We start from the raw sequence: 17,962 nt of genomic DNA, 5'->3' as shown, positions 1-17,962 counted from the left end.
CTCCCATTTGTCAGCTTGCTCCTGGGTCATGTCGCCCTGCTTCACGGCCTCCTGTGCACTCTTGTGAGCAATGTACCCGTAAAATATTTGATTGGACGTGGAAAAGAAGTATCACGTAGCAGTGAGCTGAGTTCCGCAGACAGCACTCACCTGTGCGGCTTTGGCAGCATCTTCCCAGGCCTTCTGCTCTTCTTCTTTGGTAAGCTCGGGCATTTTGCTTGTTGTGTGGACTGTTGTGTGGAGGAGGATGAGGGAAGGATGGAAGTTTGCAAGAGGGTTTGAAGTGAATGTGTTGCTAGATCTAAATTTTCCAAGCCGGGGTCAAGGGAGTGGGCTATGTCCTTTATATCTTTACGAGCAGGCTGCTAAGAGGCAGGTGGCACACTTTACTTTCTGCTTTTCCTTGGTGTGCAAAGCGACGATAAATGTTTTGGGCATGGCTACGGTCATTTTGACGAGGCTCCGCTCGGACTGCAAGTCACTGGCACTATGGGGCAACCAATGATAGTCACTTCCTAATATCCACACGATTTTTACCGGTCGAAGGAGAATGAGAAGCCCACGATGGCCATCGCACGGGGTTGCAAGGTTCGCTCACCTTGTCCGTAAAGCTGATGGGGGAATCTCTAGCCGAGGTGTCTCCCAGTCAGAGGCAAGTGGCTACACGGTTCCCAGCCATTGCGTGTTCAAAGGCCAATGCTACAATGGGCCATCCGTCCTGTGATGAGTGTGTCCAAAGGAGGGGAGTAGCAGTGGCTTATCGTTGGTGTCCAGTCAAGACGCCAAGCCGCGCGAAAGGCTGCGGAAGGGAAATGCGGCTATACTTGAAGAAAAATAAAAAGAAAACTTTTCAATCTCGTTCAAATCCAATACCCATGATTGCATGAGCAGTGACGTTACAACGTACCAAAAATCTTACTGCGGTAATCGGATCACCTAACATCCAGTGGCTTAAGTCAACATTGGGTGTGAAACAGCTGAAATGACGCTGGTTCTAATACCGTAAGCCGAAGGCTCATCCTAGTGTTCTTGGCATATGCAAGTGCAAGGCTGAGGGACCAGAGCTTACGACAGAGCGCATTCCGCCTTGCATTGGGCTGAGAGTACAACCCAATGAAGTCCTGCCACGTCAATCACCCAGTTGGTCTGATCCGCTATTGGGATTGAAATACTCCTCGTTCTTTGAACTGAACCCCCTGAGTCCTCGGGTTTCCTCTTTGCCTTCCTAACGCAGAGCTTTTCAAATGGCAGTGACCATGTCCGGTTTTGAGGCTATGGGCCTTGCACCTGCTTCGATGCCAGTCATTGGGTCTGTACTCGAGGGTTATGCGATAGGATTACGAACAATACGCCGAGTTCAAGGCAGCAAAATTTACGCCCTACTCACCGTGGCCGACGATCTAGATAGACAGTCTAAGGGGTTCAAAAACGTGGTTCAAATACTCCTCGGGGAGGCACTCGGTGCTGAGCAGGTATCTAAGATGCTTCGGAGCGGCGACCCAACGGTGTGGAGTGATGCGAGTGTCCAGGCCCATATCAACACTGCACTGGGGACATCTACCGACCAATTCAATGCGTTGTGTGGCGCGTTAAGTGAGAGACTTTCTGCTTTATACAAGATGTACGATGTAAGGCAGGAAATCCTGCCGTGTTATCCTTCTGACTTCCACCCAGGAATATAGCGACGGTAGCGGACGCATGAATCGTGCGAAATCTACTCTGGATGATCTCAGGCAGTTCGACACACAGATAATCCGAGACGTTGAGCGTATTTCAAGTCAAATTCAATTTGTCATTAACACCGCGTTATCGCGACCGAAAGCGAACTTGGTGATTCGTCCACGCGCCGCCCTAACCTGGCAGATGGCAGAAACTGTGGCACAGCGAGCGATAGTATTACAGCGCATATTCTCTCAGGGCATGGCTGACGTCCGGCTCTTCGCTTTCTGCCCTTTGATTAGCATATTCGAAGGCCCTGTTTCGACTTTCACCTTCTTGTTCGAGCCCCCACCTCCCCCCCCACCCCATTTTCCCTCTGCGCCTCGATGGGATTGGCATGAAGCCAGTGTTCAAATCTCGCCTGTAACGGATCAGGCCCTGGGCTCCGAAAGGTACAAATAATGCCACCCCTCATTATCTATCTCAATCCCGCTATTTTTTTTCTATTGTTATATCTTGATCCCTTTCTGACAATTGATAGCCAACCCAACGAACGCAAAAGCCAAGTTGTGCGCCTTGAAGGTTCATCGCCGGACCAGGGTCAAGATTCCAGCGGCGACAAGCCCGAAGCTTTTTGGGTAAATAGCCCTCAGGAGCTATGTCAACTGTTTCAAAACGGATCGCTGCCGTATCTGACAGCAAATGTTTGCCTCAAGGATGCACAATCGGAATCTGTGGTCATGGTTACAACTCGTAGTCGTGACAATCTGCTTACAGTGAGGCTGAAGGACTTGTTAAACGTGCAAGGTGGGATTCGAAGACTTGCTAAGTTGGCTCTTGCCGTTGAGCTGTCGCGAGCTGTCTTTATGCTCCAAGGGACGGGGATAATCTCGGAGAACATTAAATCAGGAAATGTCTTCTTGGCGATTGAAGACAGCAAAATTCGCCTGAGAAACCTACTTTTGCCCGCGACAGTGACGAACAAACAGCGCACGGAAGACCATAGTCTCCAAGAAGGAAATCCATCGAAGAGTGTCACCAGCTTCGGGCGTGCTTCTATGACGCTGGGCATTCTTCTCGTCAAGGTGCTTCTCGCGCGGGACATCCTACCTGACGATGATCTCAATGATGTTTCCTCGTACGAAAGACGCCCGGAGGTTTTGCGCGCGCTTGAAGAAATCCGGTTCGAGTTCGGCCAATCCACCTCTGATGCCGTTAGGCAATGCCTATGTGGTATAAGCTGTATATCCAATATACAGGCTCAGCGAAAAGCATTTTCTGACTTTGTACTATTACCTTTGGAAAACGACCTCCAATATTTGGAACCGGAAAGGCCAGGTAGGAATGCAGAAATTATACTGCCCAGCTACTGGTACCACGTTATTGGCGCATCCAAGTATCCAGCATTTCCAGCATTTCCTGTCGCCCTCGCAGAGGATATAAGCCAAATATCCCTTCGAGTATATCCTGGACTTCTGCCAGTTGTCAAAGGATACCTTCAGAAAATGCAGGCTAGCTGTGCAGATATTGCATGGTTGGATGAGGCAGTCTCCGAGCAAGGTACGTAATAAGAAGTGCAAAGCCATGGGCAAATAGGTTGCTAATCAGATCAAGTACGCCAATTCGAAAAGGTACTGATACAGTTCGAGGGGCCGACTCCGCCTATTCCATGGTACAATGGCAGTGTGTCTAGAGCTACGACGTTAATCAAGCGGTGTTTACGTGTAATTAGTACCATACCAGAAATATACTACCTCGACGCACGGAGCGCCGAGAGACGCAGAGCACTCGAGGACTTGCAGATCCAGCTGCATCTGGGGCTCTTGGAGCTGGCAAGCTTGCTGGCTCAACCTGAATTGTTGGTATTTGTCCTGCATGTTCCGCAGTACGTACTAATGAATGCCGACAGCCCGAGTTCCCTTGCGCTATCTTCGGCTGCTTCTGTGGCGGATGAGAGCTCCGTCTTTGACAACGACTCTTTTACCTTAAGCGCACGAACGTCCATTGCCGAGAATCTTTGCCCTGAGACTCGATTTCTAGACTCAAAAGCTCTTGCGCAGGAGATTCTTAGAGCTTTGAGCGATGTAATCCACACAGGAAATTCTACTACAGGCCGACAACCCGTCGACGAGGCAGGCCTTGCGTCAGAGCTGCGAGAAATACTCGGCAAATACTTAGCATCCCTCCAGCATATAGATCAAAAAGAGCAATCGTCTGCGGATACTATGCTCAGCCCAATTTACCAGAAGGCGCACACCTTGGTCTGCCGAGAAACTGAGTTCCTGCTACAACAGCTGATTTCCATGTGTCGGGACCAGTCCTACAGTGGCATGATTCGTCCCCATTCCGAGAGTACCACAATACCCGACATTCCTGCAGTGGAGACTGTCCCAGAGCCGCTGGCTCTGAACTTCTTGCTTGGTGGCAGGGCCTTTGGACGCATGAGACTCCACCTTCATCGCCTAGTGCGGAAAGACATGATCGACATCATCCGAGAGGAAGTGCTGCGGAACTTGCCCTTGACAACTCTAGGGCTTTACACCACGGCATTCAACGTCCGCTGGGATGTTGCCGAATTCATTATGAATGAATTCGATAAAACGACTGAGATCGGGCAGATTCTGACCATAACGGGGGGGGAGCTCGTATGCTTATGCCGCACGCTGCGCCGATTATCTTAACTGGTTATGGAAAGATTCCAAATACGACATCCATACGCTCGTCCAACACTATCTCAAGCAGCATATCTATGGTAAGAAAGGCGTCGCAGGCCTATGACTGCACACAGCTGATCAACCATCAGTGCACGCCGATTCAACACTCGTGATCAACAAACTTCCAGATGGTCAGCCCGGTATTAGGGCAACGGTAATCGGGGGAAAGGAAACCATAATCGAACTTGCACAGCAGCTAGCTTGGCTAACCGCGGCCCTTCGTTCTTCCACTACTGGAGCGGTTTTATCCGAAGTCGATTTCTTTGCAATAAAGGAGACGGAGTTCTTCATCGAGCCCGGCAGTCTCTTAACACTCTCACAGACAATCACAGAGAAAGGCCCCTGTTGGCATGGACTTGTCCGGAACGTTTCAATCGCCAATGGATTTCCGATACCCCCAAGGTCCGGCCAGGTTGGACTAGAACTACCCTTGGCCACGATGCTAACCCTCAGTCGGGCGAAGACTTTTGTGATGTCGAATAAGCGAGTTGCACTCTATGGATTCTCGTCCTTCTTGTTTCCTACAGATTTCTATGATCCCGAGCATGCCGATGGTCAACCCGAGTCCGAGCAATCGATTCAATGGCACTTTGAGACAACCAGTAAGCCCGGCCAGTACTTTGACTGCGCGAATTATCTTGCAGAGTCGAGATGTACATGGTCCGATAGCGTGGATGAGCGGGCAATTACGATGTCCAGGCATTTTGTCGGTTATTGCAGAGTGGCTGAATTCCGTCTCGCTACCTCAACGTCTGACTTCACTAAGCTCCAGCAGTCGTCCCTCCCTGATGCTTCTACTCCCATGGGGGTGAGGATAGAGGCTATAACTGCAGGAACGAGCGGCCTCGGATTCGCTACTGCAGAGGCTCAAGGAACGATCAAGTATCCCCGGGGCATCTTTACCCTAGCAAGCCCAGATGAGTATCTTGGTACCATGGACACGCTCCAGCGAATGTCGATGATCTTGTGGGACAGCAGCGACCAATGCGGATGGCTGGTACCAGCACAAGCACTTTTGCTTCACATGGCCCATTTATGGGTCCACCGGAAAAATATAACTCCAACGTTCAGATACGCAGACCCAAGTCATCCTTCATACCTCGAGCAAGTCAACGACATTCTGCGCACAGACCGAAGGAAGGTCCTTGAGCCTAGTGGCCGAGACGACGACACCGACCTTGAGCTGAGACATCTGATTATGAGATTCTGGAACGATCTTAGAGCCTGCATGATAGCGCAGCAGAGTGCCGTTCGCGATGGTCAAGGGGTCATCGGCGCAAGGTCCCAGGCGCTATCGGGATGGGAGCTGATGGACTTTATCTTCCGGCCACCGCTTCTCTTCTCCATGAAGCAAGACAGGTCTGGTCCATCAGACGACAGCTGGCGAGCTCTAGCAGTGCAAAAGAACATTCCTGTGTTATTCTGCAAAGGGGCAGGGGACGTAATCACCTCACCTGGCTCCGGCTTCCTATGTGCTCACTGCAATATATCTTTGAGGAACGGGTCCTATCTGATTGCTAGCCTAGCATCTCTGAAGCAGATGTCGGAGCAGTTTGGTGGCTTCCGCACGCAGACGCAGTTTACGGCGGACTGGGGGTGGCAACCAATTGAAGAAGCAGCCTTATTCGCACAGCACTGTCGCGCGCAGGCTGGCCTGCGTACCCCGTGTCATGAGCGAATACAAAAGCTGATCGCACTTCGCGAATGGCATGGGGGTAGTAATCTGAGCCTTCCAATAGAGGGAGCGGTTGTTTTTGGGAGACCAGGCTCGAGGTTCTCGCAGTTGATCCTATCTGGGGCAGGTCAATCACCGTCCAACACGGCCATGTTCAAACAGGGGACCTTGAGGAGGTTGACCCAGAAACTGGCGAGGCTATCGCCTCGAAACTGAGCCGTGCGCTGCGGAGCCGGATAAATGAAGGTTGATTTTTGCTCCTTAAAGAATCTGTTGAGAATCGAGAGTATGTGACGGCAGTCTGAGCTCAGAAAACCACATATGTAACCCTGGGGTCTTTTCATGGTGACGGCACATTGGGTCGGGCTCAAGATCACGCCAGGGCACACTTGCAGACTCACACCATCTAGGTCCATGTGTGGCAGTGATGTACTGTTGCTGACCCGGGCAAGGTCCGGGGAGCAGCGTTCTCTACTGTGTGTTGGTTGGGATAATTGGCCGGCTCGAGCGAGCGAATGGTCTTCCTTTAGTTTCTCTTGGTCATACATAGATCATATTACAGACACAGGCACTATTTCAAGATAAGCTTCCAACTCTGAACGTGTGACGTTAGGTCCCGAACTTTGTGGCAGATTTCTAGAATAAAAAAAAAAAAACACACCAGGTCCACCTGATGAAATGGCTATGACACTAAAAACAATGCATTGGTCAGTCTAGCTGCTGAGGAAGAAGAAAGAAGAACAAAGATGCTGGAATCTGTCGAGGCATAAGGAAATAATCTGGACGTGGAGCGAGCGCTAGCCCAATATACTATACCTACAACTTTTAGTTTACCTTAATAAGATTTTCATATTATATAAAGATTTTATATAGCTACTAGTAATATTGGCGGGATAATACCAAATTATAATCAGTGGGTTGCGAAAATAGTGTACGGATACTTTTGTCCCAGAACTGTACTCTAGGCAGACTAGTTACAGTCTGCCTAGCTCAGACAACACCGGTCTGGAGCTGAAGGGTGAATCTTCTCCAAAAAAAAGTCCCAAGCCCCAGTTGGCAAGCCCATTGGAAATAACCCTCCAACCCTACAAGGTAATCAGGACAGCTTCGCCACGGCCCACAAAAACCTTACCGTTTCGCACCGGCTGGATCTCCTCATCTCCCACGAACAACCCGTCCCCAGTCAAGGTTTGGCCCGCCCAGGTGACATTGCTTTGGTCTGTCGGCGATTGGCCACTTAACCTCTTATAGGTAGCTCCCCTTTTCGCATGGGGAATCCAGAACTCGGTGTACGGACGCTCACCGTCGTTCTCGTCGTAGGGATTCTTATCCAGAATCGCAACCCGCTTCAGAACTGCGGTTGGCCTTCCATTGTTCCGGTTGTCGCTCTCTTGGTAGATACCATAGGCGGAGATGTAGGTTTCGTTTATCAGTGTCTTGACATGGATGTTACCGCCACTAAAGGCTTCAGCTGCAAAGAGGTTGCCATAGAAAAGGGGCAGAACGCGGCGTGGTTGGTCCTCAGTGTCGATGGGTTGCCAGGCTGAGTAGCGGAATGTTGCACCTTGGTGGAACCAAACACGCTCGACGTGAATGGAAGCCGCATAGAGAACGTAGTCCACGGACCATATCGCAGCGGCATAGGCATTGGAGACACCATCCTTCCCATGGCCCTATTTTCTCCAAAATCAGAGGCTAAGCCTGAAAAGGCACAACTAAGAGGACAAGGGCAGGACCAACCGAGCAAGAGTTAGTCTCGCCAAGGACATATTCATGGCCTTGCTTAAGAGTGTCGTTGACGAGTATTTCATGATTTGCCATGTGGCCGAGCATGATAGTGCGGTTAAGAAGAGTGTCTGGCTCGCAAGAGCCTTGTCTGGCGCCCATATACTATGAAGATTGTTAATGGCAGCAACTTGCTTTGTTCTGTTATAAGCAGGAAAGGAGCTTACTTGATGTTCGGACATTGTCTTGAGGTTGCCTCCAGCGGCAATTCCAAGATCCAGGGCCCTTGATGCGTTGAACTTGTTCCCAGACGATGGGGCCTGGAAGGTCCCACCCTGGAAAATGGGCTTTGGTAGACTGAGGGCTTCAGAGAGGCGATCGGACAGGTCTACCCACTCAGAAACGTATTCCTCAACGGAGTAGCCTGTGGGTCGAATTCCCAGGGCCGGGAAGTCTAAGAAAATCGATGTTAACGAAGGAATAGAAGAGCAAAGGCAGAAAGGAGTAATTCGAGTACGCACGTTCCGGCTCGTTGCCAATCTCCAGTGCACGGATCCTGTCGCCCAGTGAAGTCCAGACATTTTCTGTCTGGGCGAGCAGATTGTTGTAACCCTCGTTGGTGTACTCTCCAATACTAAGACCGAAAACAATTTTGAGCCCTTTGGGAAGGGCATGAACAGAGTCGACGAATTTTGGGCCTTGGTAAACAACGTACGGGACGTCACCACGATCGAATAGAGCAATTAGAGCCTCCTCCTGGGCGGGAACATACACGACTAGGTCCTGGGGCTCTCCACCGGGGCGAAACATGGGGTACGCACCCGCGCGGTCATATAGGTGACCGAGGAGGCTTGAGGTCAGCTGGTTGAGGTCGCTGCTGTTGCTGCTACCATTGGTGGTGTAGTGGACGAAGTCCTGGAACTCGAAAGAATACGATACATAGGAGGCATCAAGGGCAGCGTGAGAGGCCTTGATCTTGAAGGGGGCGTCGACCCACGCGGTAGAGTTTGGCTCTTGTCGAGGTTGCTTTGTTATGGATAAAGCGTTTGATGATGCGAGTAGATACAGGATTGAGAAAGGCAGCTGGGAAAACGGACTCATCATGGCTTAGATTTGCGGCAGGTGAACTTAGTGGGCAAACTGTTGATAAGATGAAGGTTTTATGTCACGACACGGGAACCTACGGGCGATTATGTGTGTGATTTCTTTAGTAGCCTTGTTGATAGTATTGTCTAAAGCGAGCTTGGCGATGCTCGCTCTGCGAATTATGTTTTCTCAGCGTTGAGGTTGGTGACTGTTTGGCTCACAAGAATAGCCGTTTCCCCGACTCGCTAGTTGCCCACGGATGCTGGATTATCCACGAATGAGTATCACTATCCTGATGGAGATGAGCCCACAAGGGAAATGGAGGAACTCAAGGCCCTGGTCACAAAAACACTACCACATAATCGAACCAGCCACACAACCCCGCAGCCCCGCGTTGAGCCAAACTTAATACTTCAGACTGCTGGTGTTGTGTTCGGGAGAATTCTAACAAACGCCTGTTCTTGATTATCCGCAAACCATCATCCCAGTTTCGGCCTTTTGACGGGTACTTGGCACCGGGTATTGGGTCGCTGAAGCAGGGGGTTGCACCAAGGCAATGTGAAGTATGCTTGGGTGTTCCAAGCATATAACAGGAGGTTCAGATAGTTTTCCTCCTGGACCCAAAAAAGATTTCCTCAACGAAAGTGCGCCTTTTTGCTTTTACCTCTTTCCTTTTTTTCGGTCCCAAGTATTAGAGTACAGTGCCCGACTTTCAATTTCATAAACATTGCATCATGCTGTTCTCTGTAGCTGTCATGGTGGCAGCACTCCTCCTGCCGCTAGCCTGTGCCGTTGGTGGTAGGTATGGCGAAACAGTTAAAGTCTCTTGGGATAATATGACGGGGGAAAGGTGTGCACGGTCATGGCCCGTAGCAACCAAACGGATGACGTCCCTTCCATCACCCATGCTTTTAAAATGTGCCATGTAGATGGATGCTGCAAACAGTGACAGTGCAAGCAATATAAAAACACTCTGCATGGCGTACGGCACGGTCCCATAGCTCGGCGCTTGGTGGGCATTCACTGCTCGAGCAGCATAACTAATGGTTTTGAAAGAACCGCCAATAATAAACGCAATAAGAAGCTGGAGGCGATGCTTTATAGCAAGGAAGATATGCGCAGCGGCCGCCGCGAGAAATACCCAACCGCAATTACAGCGACTGCCAAAGATGGCGTGTAATTGTAGAGAACGTATTCCGCCATATTTTTGAATGGAGAGACCTGGTGATCTTTGCAAGTGATGATGATTTGACTAGAAAGATTTTGTGAATATCGAGGTTCCATCTGAAATTAGGAAATTCAAAGCCCATATAGTCTTATACCTCGTTCATGGATACTACCGCTTGAGTTATCTAATGCTCAGGTATGATGAATTTATTTTTTCCACCTCGGGTAATCAGTTCTTGAAGGTACCCGAGTCCGAGCCCGAAGGCCCACCCTCGGATTCGGTACGAGCCACAAACTGCTTTGCATCCAACTAGGACTGATGGTTGATCCAAAAAAAAGAACTACTACTAGATATGTATCTTTCTATCTTGGGCCTTGATTCATATAACAGCAACATAGCCACATGCAAGTCATTTGCGAGAGAAACGCCCACCAAGAGAATTCATGAAACACCCAAGTATCACTATTTTTAATGCATTAGGCACTAATTTTGGAGATAGCTACCATCAATGCCACATCCCATTTTTCAGGTCTGATAAAGGACAAGGTTTGTCATAAAAGGCAGACGCATTGATTTCTAACGGCTCTTATCAGCCTTGAAACACTTGACAAAAATTCGTTTGTATATGACATTCATTCATATAAAAATAGATCTAGTTGAGTACAAAGCGTGAGCTTGCCTCTGGATTCCAAGGCCCTGATGGATTAGAGGCTGGCTTCCTGCCTCGAAGTTGTTCAACGTAATCTTTCAATCCTTTGTGAAAGTTCATCATACACCAAACTGAGTTGACAAGGGTTGAAATGATCAACAAAGTTGCAATTGCAGCAAATAAAGTCAGGGAGGTCTTGAACGAGCCAAGACTACTACTGTCATCTGACCGGTACATTTGAGCTATGGTTCTGATGATACTCGTTAAAATGGCAACCATGGAGATCTGTGACGATTGTCAGCTCAGGGTTGGGGGGATATCCGGGATAGATACTACCTACCATCATCACGAAGAGAGATTTGGTTTTTTCTCGCCGACAAAACAGGGCTGATAAAGATAGAGCTATGATGGCAACGGGAACCATGGCGGCGTTGATCAAAAACCCCTCATTGTCAAAATCCTGAATGGAAAGCAGGATCTGGAGTTGTGTGCCAAAAATGAAAAACCAGTCGAATTTAAGTAGAGTAATGTAGACCTGGGCAGTTAGCATAGGAACTGTGTTACACCAGCGGAATCTCCTACCTGGTAGACTGTATATCGGCGATTCATTCGCAGATCTGCGCTGATGTCTTTGTAGATTGACCAGGAGAATTCTGCACGAAGCTTCCACGTCACAAGTATCATGACAGTAGTACCAAGACCCAAAAAGACAGGAATCAGGATAAGTTCGATCTGATACATCGCCAAAATGTTCATGCTGCGCGTGGTGTCGGCCACCACATCTGTGATAGTATTCCTAATTTCTCTCATTTGAAGGACACCATAAGTAAAAAGGCCAAGGTTGCAAATGCAGAGACCGGTTAGTTGGAAGGTGTTTTTGCGTCGTAAAGCATCGTATGACAGCGCAAGTTCGTAGAGAAGTGCGAAGATGTAGAGACCAAGGAATGACCGAATGCGTGTCGTTGCACTGCCCTTGTCAATTTTAGCAAGCTGATTCGACATCCTAACAAAAACCAAGCTAATAATAATTATCAGTCTTGTCCGCATGAGTCATCCGGGAATCGTGCTAGAGAACCCACCTTTCGATCCCAACTGTAGCCAGTGTCTCAAGGACGACCGCGATAGCAAACGAACGCGTCCATAGCGTGTTTGGGATATAGATGAACTGACTTCTCTTTTTAGGAGAACTCACATGTCCTCTGTCATTGCGAAGCTGATTCATCGACGGGGTGAAGTCGTCAAGCTCAATGTATCTGCCATTATGGGTTGACGGGGCTGACTTGGAGAAGTCGAAAGTGTGGCGGCCTTGTCGGGAGGCCGCCCTGGCTAGAGGGTACACAGTGGCTTTGGGCTGCATCGTTCGCTCCCATGGGTTGCCGCTCCAGGTTCCAGTTGTAGAGGCAATAAGGCGCCAGGGTTGGATACAGTAGATAATATATTGTGAATGGTATTGAAGAGAGTTTAATGTTGCCCAGGCAAAAGGCTGAGACCGAGTACGAATCCAGGCATAAATTGCTCAGCACCAGGCTGCTTCTGGGAATTTTAACTCACACATGTGGATAGTCAATATTTTGTGTGGATTCTAGCGTGTCAAGACCTGATTCTACGGTGGTTCTAAAAATAAAAAAGAAAGATGTGCTTCTAGTTTGTACTCGGTGATGGCCCGATAGTACCTGGATCCACGAATAGGTGGCCTATCAACTATGACTGCCTAATCTAGCCCCTTTTTAACCCGATCCTTTTCATTCAAAGACGATCCATGCTCTTGGAGACTGCGCAGCGGATCGTGATAATCGAGAGGAGCATATTGCAAACACGATAGACCAGGACCCGACGGATCCACTTGCTGAGAGGTGCGATAACAGTAGGTCCGAATGCGAAACCCAGCAGAAAAACAGAGATGACGAAGGTTGCAAGTAATGTTGAATGCGTTTCGAAGTCTATTAAGATTTGGGGAACACCAGGAGCAGACACTAATGATGCTAAAGGCCAGGAATATCTGGTCAGTCAATCTGATGGCAGCTCGATGATCTTGAGTAACATACGTGAGAAAAGTGACAAGAGATAAAGAAGCAGTGAGGGTCCATTTCTGTGAATTTGACCAGTTCCTTGGGTTGCCAGGGTCTTCATTGTCTGGAACGTTCCACCACACAAGGTACTCGACCGTGATCCCTTTGTCTTTCACATTTGTTGTGGTATTCGAAGTATTAAGACAGACATTGATCCTAACGCGGCCTTCCAGCCATTTCTCGGATGCAACGCGTTCCTTGCTTCCAACGTTTACATCACCGCCATGCGTTTTGTCAGACATGGTGAATCCCGGGCAATAACCTTATTTATTTCAGGCACGGCCATCGTGCCAGCACCCAATCAGTGATAACGTTTCTAGCGTCGGTTTTAGGATAACGCAACGCTTCAGGCTGAGAATTCAAAGACTTTTAAAACAAGTCTCTAGGCAGTGTCACGGGCCTAAGAGAGCACGTAAACTCTTAAGCTGTTGCCTAGCTTGCTACTTTTTGTACTATGGTAGCAGCAAAGGGCTCTGGGTAGCCCTTTATCATGAAACAAGAATGGAAACACGATTAAGCGGGTCAACTTGGCGGAGGGTGACCTCGGGTTCGGGTTCGGGTTCGGGTTCGAATTGATGCTTGTTGATTGACTGATTTTTGGGATGCCCCACCGCCAGCCTCAAGCTTTGAGATAAAAATACCAAGCAACGCCAAAATAATCGGAGATCCAAGTAGATCCCCATCCGAAAGATGCGAACCCGATTTATTTTGACAAATGCTGGTACCTAACCATATCGATTTGGCAACCCTGCAGATTCCGTTGGTGGGGTAGCTCGAAAATAGGCCAAAAGGGAGAAAAATGCTTGTAGGTTTTCCGTTGATCTCAAAACTGGAGGCTGTGAAAGTTCAGGAGATATTTTTTATGCTTATTTGTTTTCAGCTACAGTCAAGTTCGTATTCAACTTCGGATCCTGCACCAGCCTTCGGTTAGAACGTCACTACTTTCGCCGTGAATCGGCCAGGCAATGATATTTTTCACTTTTCGGGTCAATGAGCCTCTTTTCAATCAGAAACCTATATATTGTCCAATGCCTTCTTGTCCATTATCTTTCAATAGCAACAATTTCCTCAATTACTCTCACAACAGGAGTGATACCGTGTTTTCTTTCTTTCTTCTTACTTCAAACGTCAGGTCTTTCAGAATTAAATAGTCTTCATGGCTACCGACAGAAACCATGTCCTCTATCAGTACACGCCGAATCTTCCATGTGCCATAATTCTAGCTGTGGTCTTCACGTTGACAACTGTCTTCCATCTCTATCAGCGAATCAAAGCGCATTCGAAGTACTTCAACCCGTTTATTGTGGGTGGTATCTGTCAGTACCGATCTTCCTTTCTAGGATTCCATGCCCTCGCACTATTCCTGACACTTTCTATAGTTCAAATTATCGGCTATGGGGCACGCGCCGGCTCTCATTTCCATACGGACTCCACGCTTCTTTACGCAATTCAATCCCTCCTGATTTTATTGGCGCCCACGCTGTACGCAGCGTCGATATACACGGTACTGGGTCGAATCATCACCTTCCTTCATGGTGAACATCTGAGTTATATCCCGGTCAAATGGATGACAAAGGTTTTCGTTGCTGGGGACGTTCTGTCCTTCATCCTCCAGGCTGCCGGTGAGTTGAGCAATTATTAGCTATGATCCTGCGGGGCTTGACTAATCAATATTGTATCGTGCCAAACAGGAGGCGGAATTATGACAAGCGGATCTGAAACTACTGTCAAGATTGGCGAATGGGTGATTGTAGCGGGCCTCTGCGTCCAGCTCGTGTTTTTTGGGGCATTTGTGATCACATCGCTCATCTTCCACATCAGAATCATTCGACGCCCTACCACTGAAAGCGAGAGGCCCATGACCAAGCGTGGCTCAATCTGGCCCCGAGACTGGAGAGGTCTCTTGTTCGCATGCTACAGCGCTAGTGTGTTTATCTTGATTCGATCTGTTTACCGGCTAGTTGAATTTGTGCAAGGAAACGATGGGTATGTCATCAGCCACGAGATATTCTTGTATGTGTTTGATGCTGCGATGATGTTCTTGGTGATGGTCGTGATGAACGTGTTTCATCCCTCGTTTGTTTTGAGCAAAACGGTGGAAACGCCTATTCCACAACCTGAAAGAGATATTCAGTGCAAGCCCGATCTTGAGATGCAACAACGCCCTGTTCCGTCTACCAGGGATTGAGCTGGCAGCGTTCTGGTTGCATGGTGGAAGGAACTCTGTGGGAGTTTTGAATGATAGACGATTTTAGACGGTTTACTATTTGCTATATTCCAAATTGTCAATTTTTCTCAGTTTTGAACCTGCCTGCTTTCCTTCTCTGCCCGACAGAGAGACATCTTGATCCCCTTTTGAGATGGATTCTCAGCCTGCAGTGCTGCAGTATATATTTCGGAGATCGTTGCCCGCCCAGAAATGACCGTAATATTGACCATGGGGTTGTCTAATTTCCATAGAGAAATTCATGTTCTTCATGTCAACTTCAAAATCTAGAACGTTTGAGCACCCATCTCAGAACAATTTCTTCAATACCAGCAATCGCATTGATTGGTGCTACCTGATGTTTAAGCTCATTATATTACGTTTCAGCGCCTTCAGCTTCCTTATTCTGTTCTGCTTCAGTCCTTTGCATCTGTATAGGTATCCTATATCCGTCCAACATTTTCTCGGAGCTCACTCCCAGCGAAGCCGAAACCGACGCGTTTATTCCCGCTCGACAGGATGAGCGGCATCCAAAGGCTTAGAGAGTCCGACGCGGTCCAGAGTCCTTGTGTGCTTGACGCCGCCGTCCTCATGGTCAACCTGCACAACCAAGTCCTTACGTTCCTTGTCGACGAGGAGACGAATAAGCTCAGGACGCATGTAGTGGCCGCCCTGTAAACGCTTTGTTAGCTTAGTTGTGGTGGACGGACGCGCGTAGGCGAGTGGTATGCTGCCAGGTAAGGCGGAGCAAACTTACAAAGTCAGCAAGAGATTTGGTGAGGTGGATTTCGTCGAGGTCGATCTAGGCCTCGTTAGCTTTACCCCTTTTTCTTTACTCCTCTTCTGTTCCGGTGTAGGAAGGTTTGTTCAGGGAGTACGTACGTCGACGTAGAGAAGGCCCTGGAAGTCCTTGGCTGGGTGGGGGACGAGGTTCTGTCCGTCAGGCCCAAAGATCCGGCCGTGGCCGTTGTAGATATTCGGGTCCTCGAGTTCCTTGCCCGGAGGCGTGTTGAGCTTGATTCCCTCTTCGGTGATCGTTTGCCAGGGGGCGAGCGTGAAAGTGCCAGTTTCGATCGCGTAGGCCGGGGTCACGAGCTATGCATAGCCCCTGTTAGCTTGAGTACGGGCGGACAAGGCCGCTATATGATGATGGCAAATCTCACATCGCAGTTCGCCTCTGCAACATTGGTGTACGGATCCGGATACTTGAGCGTCTCCTTCCCAGGGTACAGCGGCCAAGCAGCAACATGGACCTGCTCGCCCAGACTAGCCGCATAGGACTTGAGGAACGGGTTCATGTTCTCCCAGCAGTTCAGATGTCCAACACGCCCAATCTCCGTCTGCACAACAGACTCGGTAGTATCACCGGTGCCGTCGCCAAAGACGAGGCGCTCGACGTGCGTGGCGCGGATCTTGCGGCGGTGGTTGAGGACCTCACCGGTTGGGGAGATGAGCACCTGGGTCGTGTACAGGCTGGCAAAGTCGACTTCGGAGTAGCCCAGCGAGACGAAGACCTTGTTTGCGCGTGCGGCCTCGCGGATGCGGCGCATCTCCTCCGAGTCGGATGGGAGGCTGTTCTCGCGGTATTTCTTGAGTAGGGGGAGGCTTTCTTGGTAGTTTACTTTCCACATCCAGTAGGGGTAGCCGGGGATCCCTTTGTCGCTCCGGAGTTAGTTAAGTCTTACATATGCGGTCATAAATTGGAATTGGGGGTACGTACACAACTCCGGGAAAGCGATGAACTTGCAGCCATTTGCTCCAGCCTCGTTGATCCAGTGGATGGTCCTTCGGACGGATTCTTCGAGGTCGAACCATCCTGGCTCGGCGTTGACGGCGGCGGCCTTGTATTTCTTGAGAACGGAAGTCATCTTCGATTGCTAAAGGCGCGGTATTTCTGATACGTTTGTTGAGGTGATTGTAAAGAGGATTGCTGATGACCTTGCAAAGTAAGTTGCCTTGTCGACCTTCTTATACTATTGACACACCTCATTCTTCTCTCCGCGTGTCAGTCCATCCGGCTCACTCGGAGGCGGGCTTTGGAGGTATCTGGTATATGGCATGAGGTCTTTCGGGGTTTGTATTACGGCAGACCTATCCCTTCTATATCTGGATTACTGATCCACTGTGTATAGCAGTGGGGCAGGCGGATGGCCCGGCTGCCGTTGCAGATCCCGCGCTGGATGGCACTCAGCAGACTATACCACCGCAGCAACCACTAATATAGGATTCTAAGCCTCTTTAACGGGCGGTAAATAGGTCTAGAGTAATAGCCATAGGAGCTCTTTAGTCTCCTTGGTTGTTCGGCCTTACTAAATCTGATTTTATTGATTACCTTCCGCGGTATCAATCACGATCCACCATGCAAAATATGTCCAGGTACTACCAGCCGCTGCAACGGACACAGAACTTTCCTCATTCTACGCAAGTTGGGATAGCTCATCTGGCAAATGAGAAACGGCAAAAGAGAATCATCGCTGAATCGGCCGGGGTTATCAGCTCCGCGGTGATTGATACACACCTGCCGGTGTACCAAATCCCGGTTTCACTTCAGATCCCTCCAAACACCGACAACTGAAGAACTCTTGAAGGCCGTTGAGGCTCGCCAAATTCCTCTATTTGCTTTGTTAGGAATTCAGACGTCAGCACTCCGTTCGTTTTGGCCGCTCGCTGCTCTCCCTCGTCTTAATACATGTATGTTCGTTCATTGCTGTTCGGAGCCTTGGAAGCCCTAGTACCTCGGGTCCTTATTGTGGGATTCTACGGTTTGCTTCAGATGACGAGGAAAAGAATAGCGCCCTATTACACACGGTACTAACAAATCCCTCCACCGCTTAGCATGTTGAATACTCTTGCCCAAGGCTTTGATGCATTAGGTAGGCCCAGCAATTTTAAAATCTTTTTCAATGGTAGTGGCCTATCCTTGAATCCCACCAGTGTCATTAGGTCTATGTTCTTCTAGCGCTTATAGGACATCAAGTAGATAAAAGACAGCCAAGTGGCTCGGAAGTACT

The 17,962-nt window shown here is 49.1% G+C and overlaps 5 protein-coding genes across 5 annotated transcripts; 2 read left to right on the top strand and 3 right to left on the bottom strand.

Annotated features, from left to right (window-relative positions):
* Positions 1–1,256: 1,256 nt before the first annotated feature.
* On the top strand, positions 1,257–6,264 carry BJX68DRAFT_272669 (uncharacterized protein; the record flags this gene model as incomplete). The annotated part of the gene is made up of 7 exons (XM_071047252.1): positions 1,257–1,628; positions 1,675–2,111; positions 2,201–3,219; positions 3,274–3,517; positions 3,569–4,304; positions 4,402–4,411; positions 4,463–6,264. The coding sequence occupies 7 exons, from the start codon at positions 1,257–1,259 to the stop codon at positions 6,262–6,264; spliced, it is 4,620 nt and encodes a 1,539-aa protein (XP_070892965.1).
* An 869-nt stretch (positions 6,265–7,133) lies between these two features.
* BJX68DRAFT_272668 (glycosyl hydrolase family 79 C-terminal domain-containing protein) lies at positions 7,134–8,874 on the bottom strand (the record flags this gene model as incomplete). The annotated part of the gene is made up of 4 exons (XM_071047251.1): positions 7,134–7,721; positions 7,789–7,938; positions 8,001–8,227; positions 8,295–8,874. 4 exons carry the CDS (start codon positions 8,872–8,874, stop codon positions 7,134–7,136), a joined length of 1,545 nt encoding a protein of 514 aa, XP_070892964.1.
* A 1,804-nt stretch (positions 8,875–10,678) lies between these two features.
* BJX68DRAFT_279847 (uncharacterized protein) lies at positions 10,679–11,898 on the bottom strand (the record flags this gene model as incomplete). Its single annotated transcript, XM_071048816.1, has 4 exons — positions 10,679–10,961; positions 11,017–11,211; positions 11,259–11,679; positions 11,756–11,898. The coding sequence occupies 4 exons, from the start codon at positions 11,896–11,898 to the stop codon at positions 10,680–10,682; spliced, it is 1,041 nt and encodes a 346-aa protein (XP_070892963.1).
* A 2,003-nt stretch (positions 11,899–13,901) lies between these two features.
* BJX68DRAFT_279844 (RTA1 domain-containing protein) lies at positions 13,902–14,935 on the top strand (the record flags this gene model as incomplete). The annotated part of the gene is made up of 3 exons (XM_071048815.1): positions 13,902–14,061; positions 14,125–14,367; positions 14,437–14,935. 3 exons carry the CDS (start codon positions 13,902–13,904, stop codon positions 14,931–14,933), a joined length of 900 nt encoding a protein of 299 aa, XP_070892962.1.
* Positions 14,936–15,452: 517 nt separating this feature from the next.
* On the bottom strand, positions 15,453–16,819 carry BJX68DRAFT_279843 (carbon-nitrogen hydrolase family protein; the record flags this gene model as incomplete). Its single annotated transcript, XM_071048814.1, has 5 exons — positions 15,453–15,623; positions 15,709–15,753; positions 15,834–16,046; positions 16,115–16,605; positions 16,672–16,819. 5 exons carry the CDS (start codon positions 16,817–16,819, stop codon positions 15,453–15,455), a joined length of 1,068 nt encoding a protein of 355 aa, XP_070892961.1.
* Between the last annotated feature and the right edge of the window lie 1,143 nt (positions 16,820–17,962).

Source organism: Aspergillus pseudodeflectus, assembly GCF_044049435.1.
Source record: "Aspergillus pseudodeflectus strain CBS 756.74 chromosome Unknown BJX68scaffold_86, whole genome shotgun sequence".
Lineage (NCBI taxonomy): Eukaryota > Fungi > Ascomycota > Eurotiomycetes > Eurotiales > Aspergillaceae > Aspergillus > Aspergillus pseudodeflectus.
This window is presented reverse-complemented; position numbering and strand designations above follow the sequence as displayed.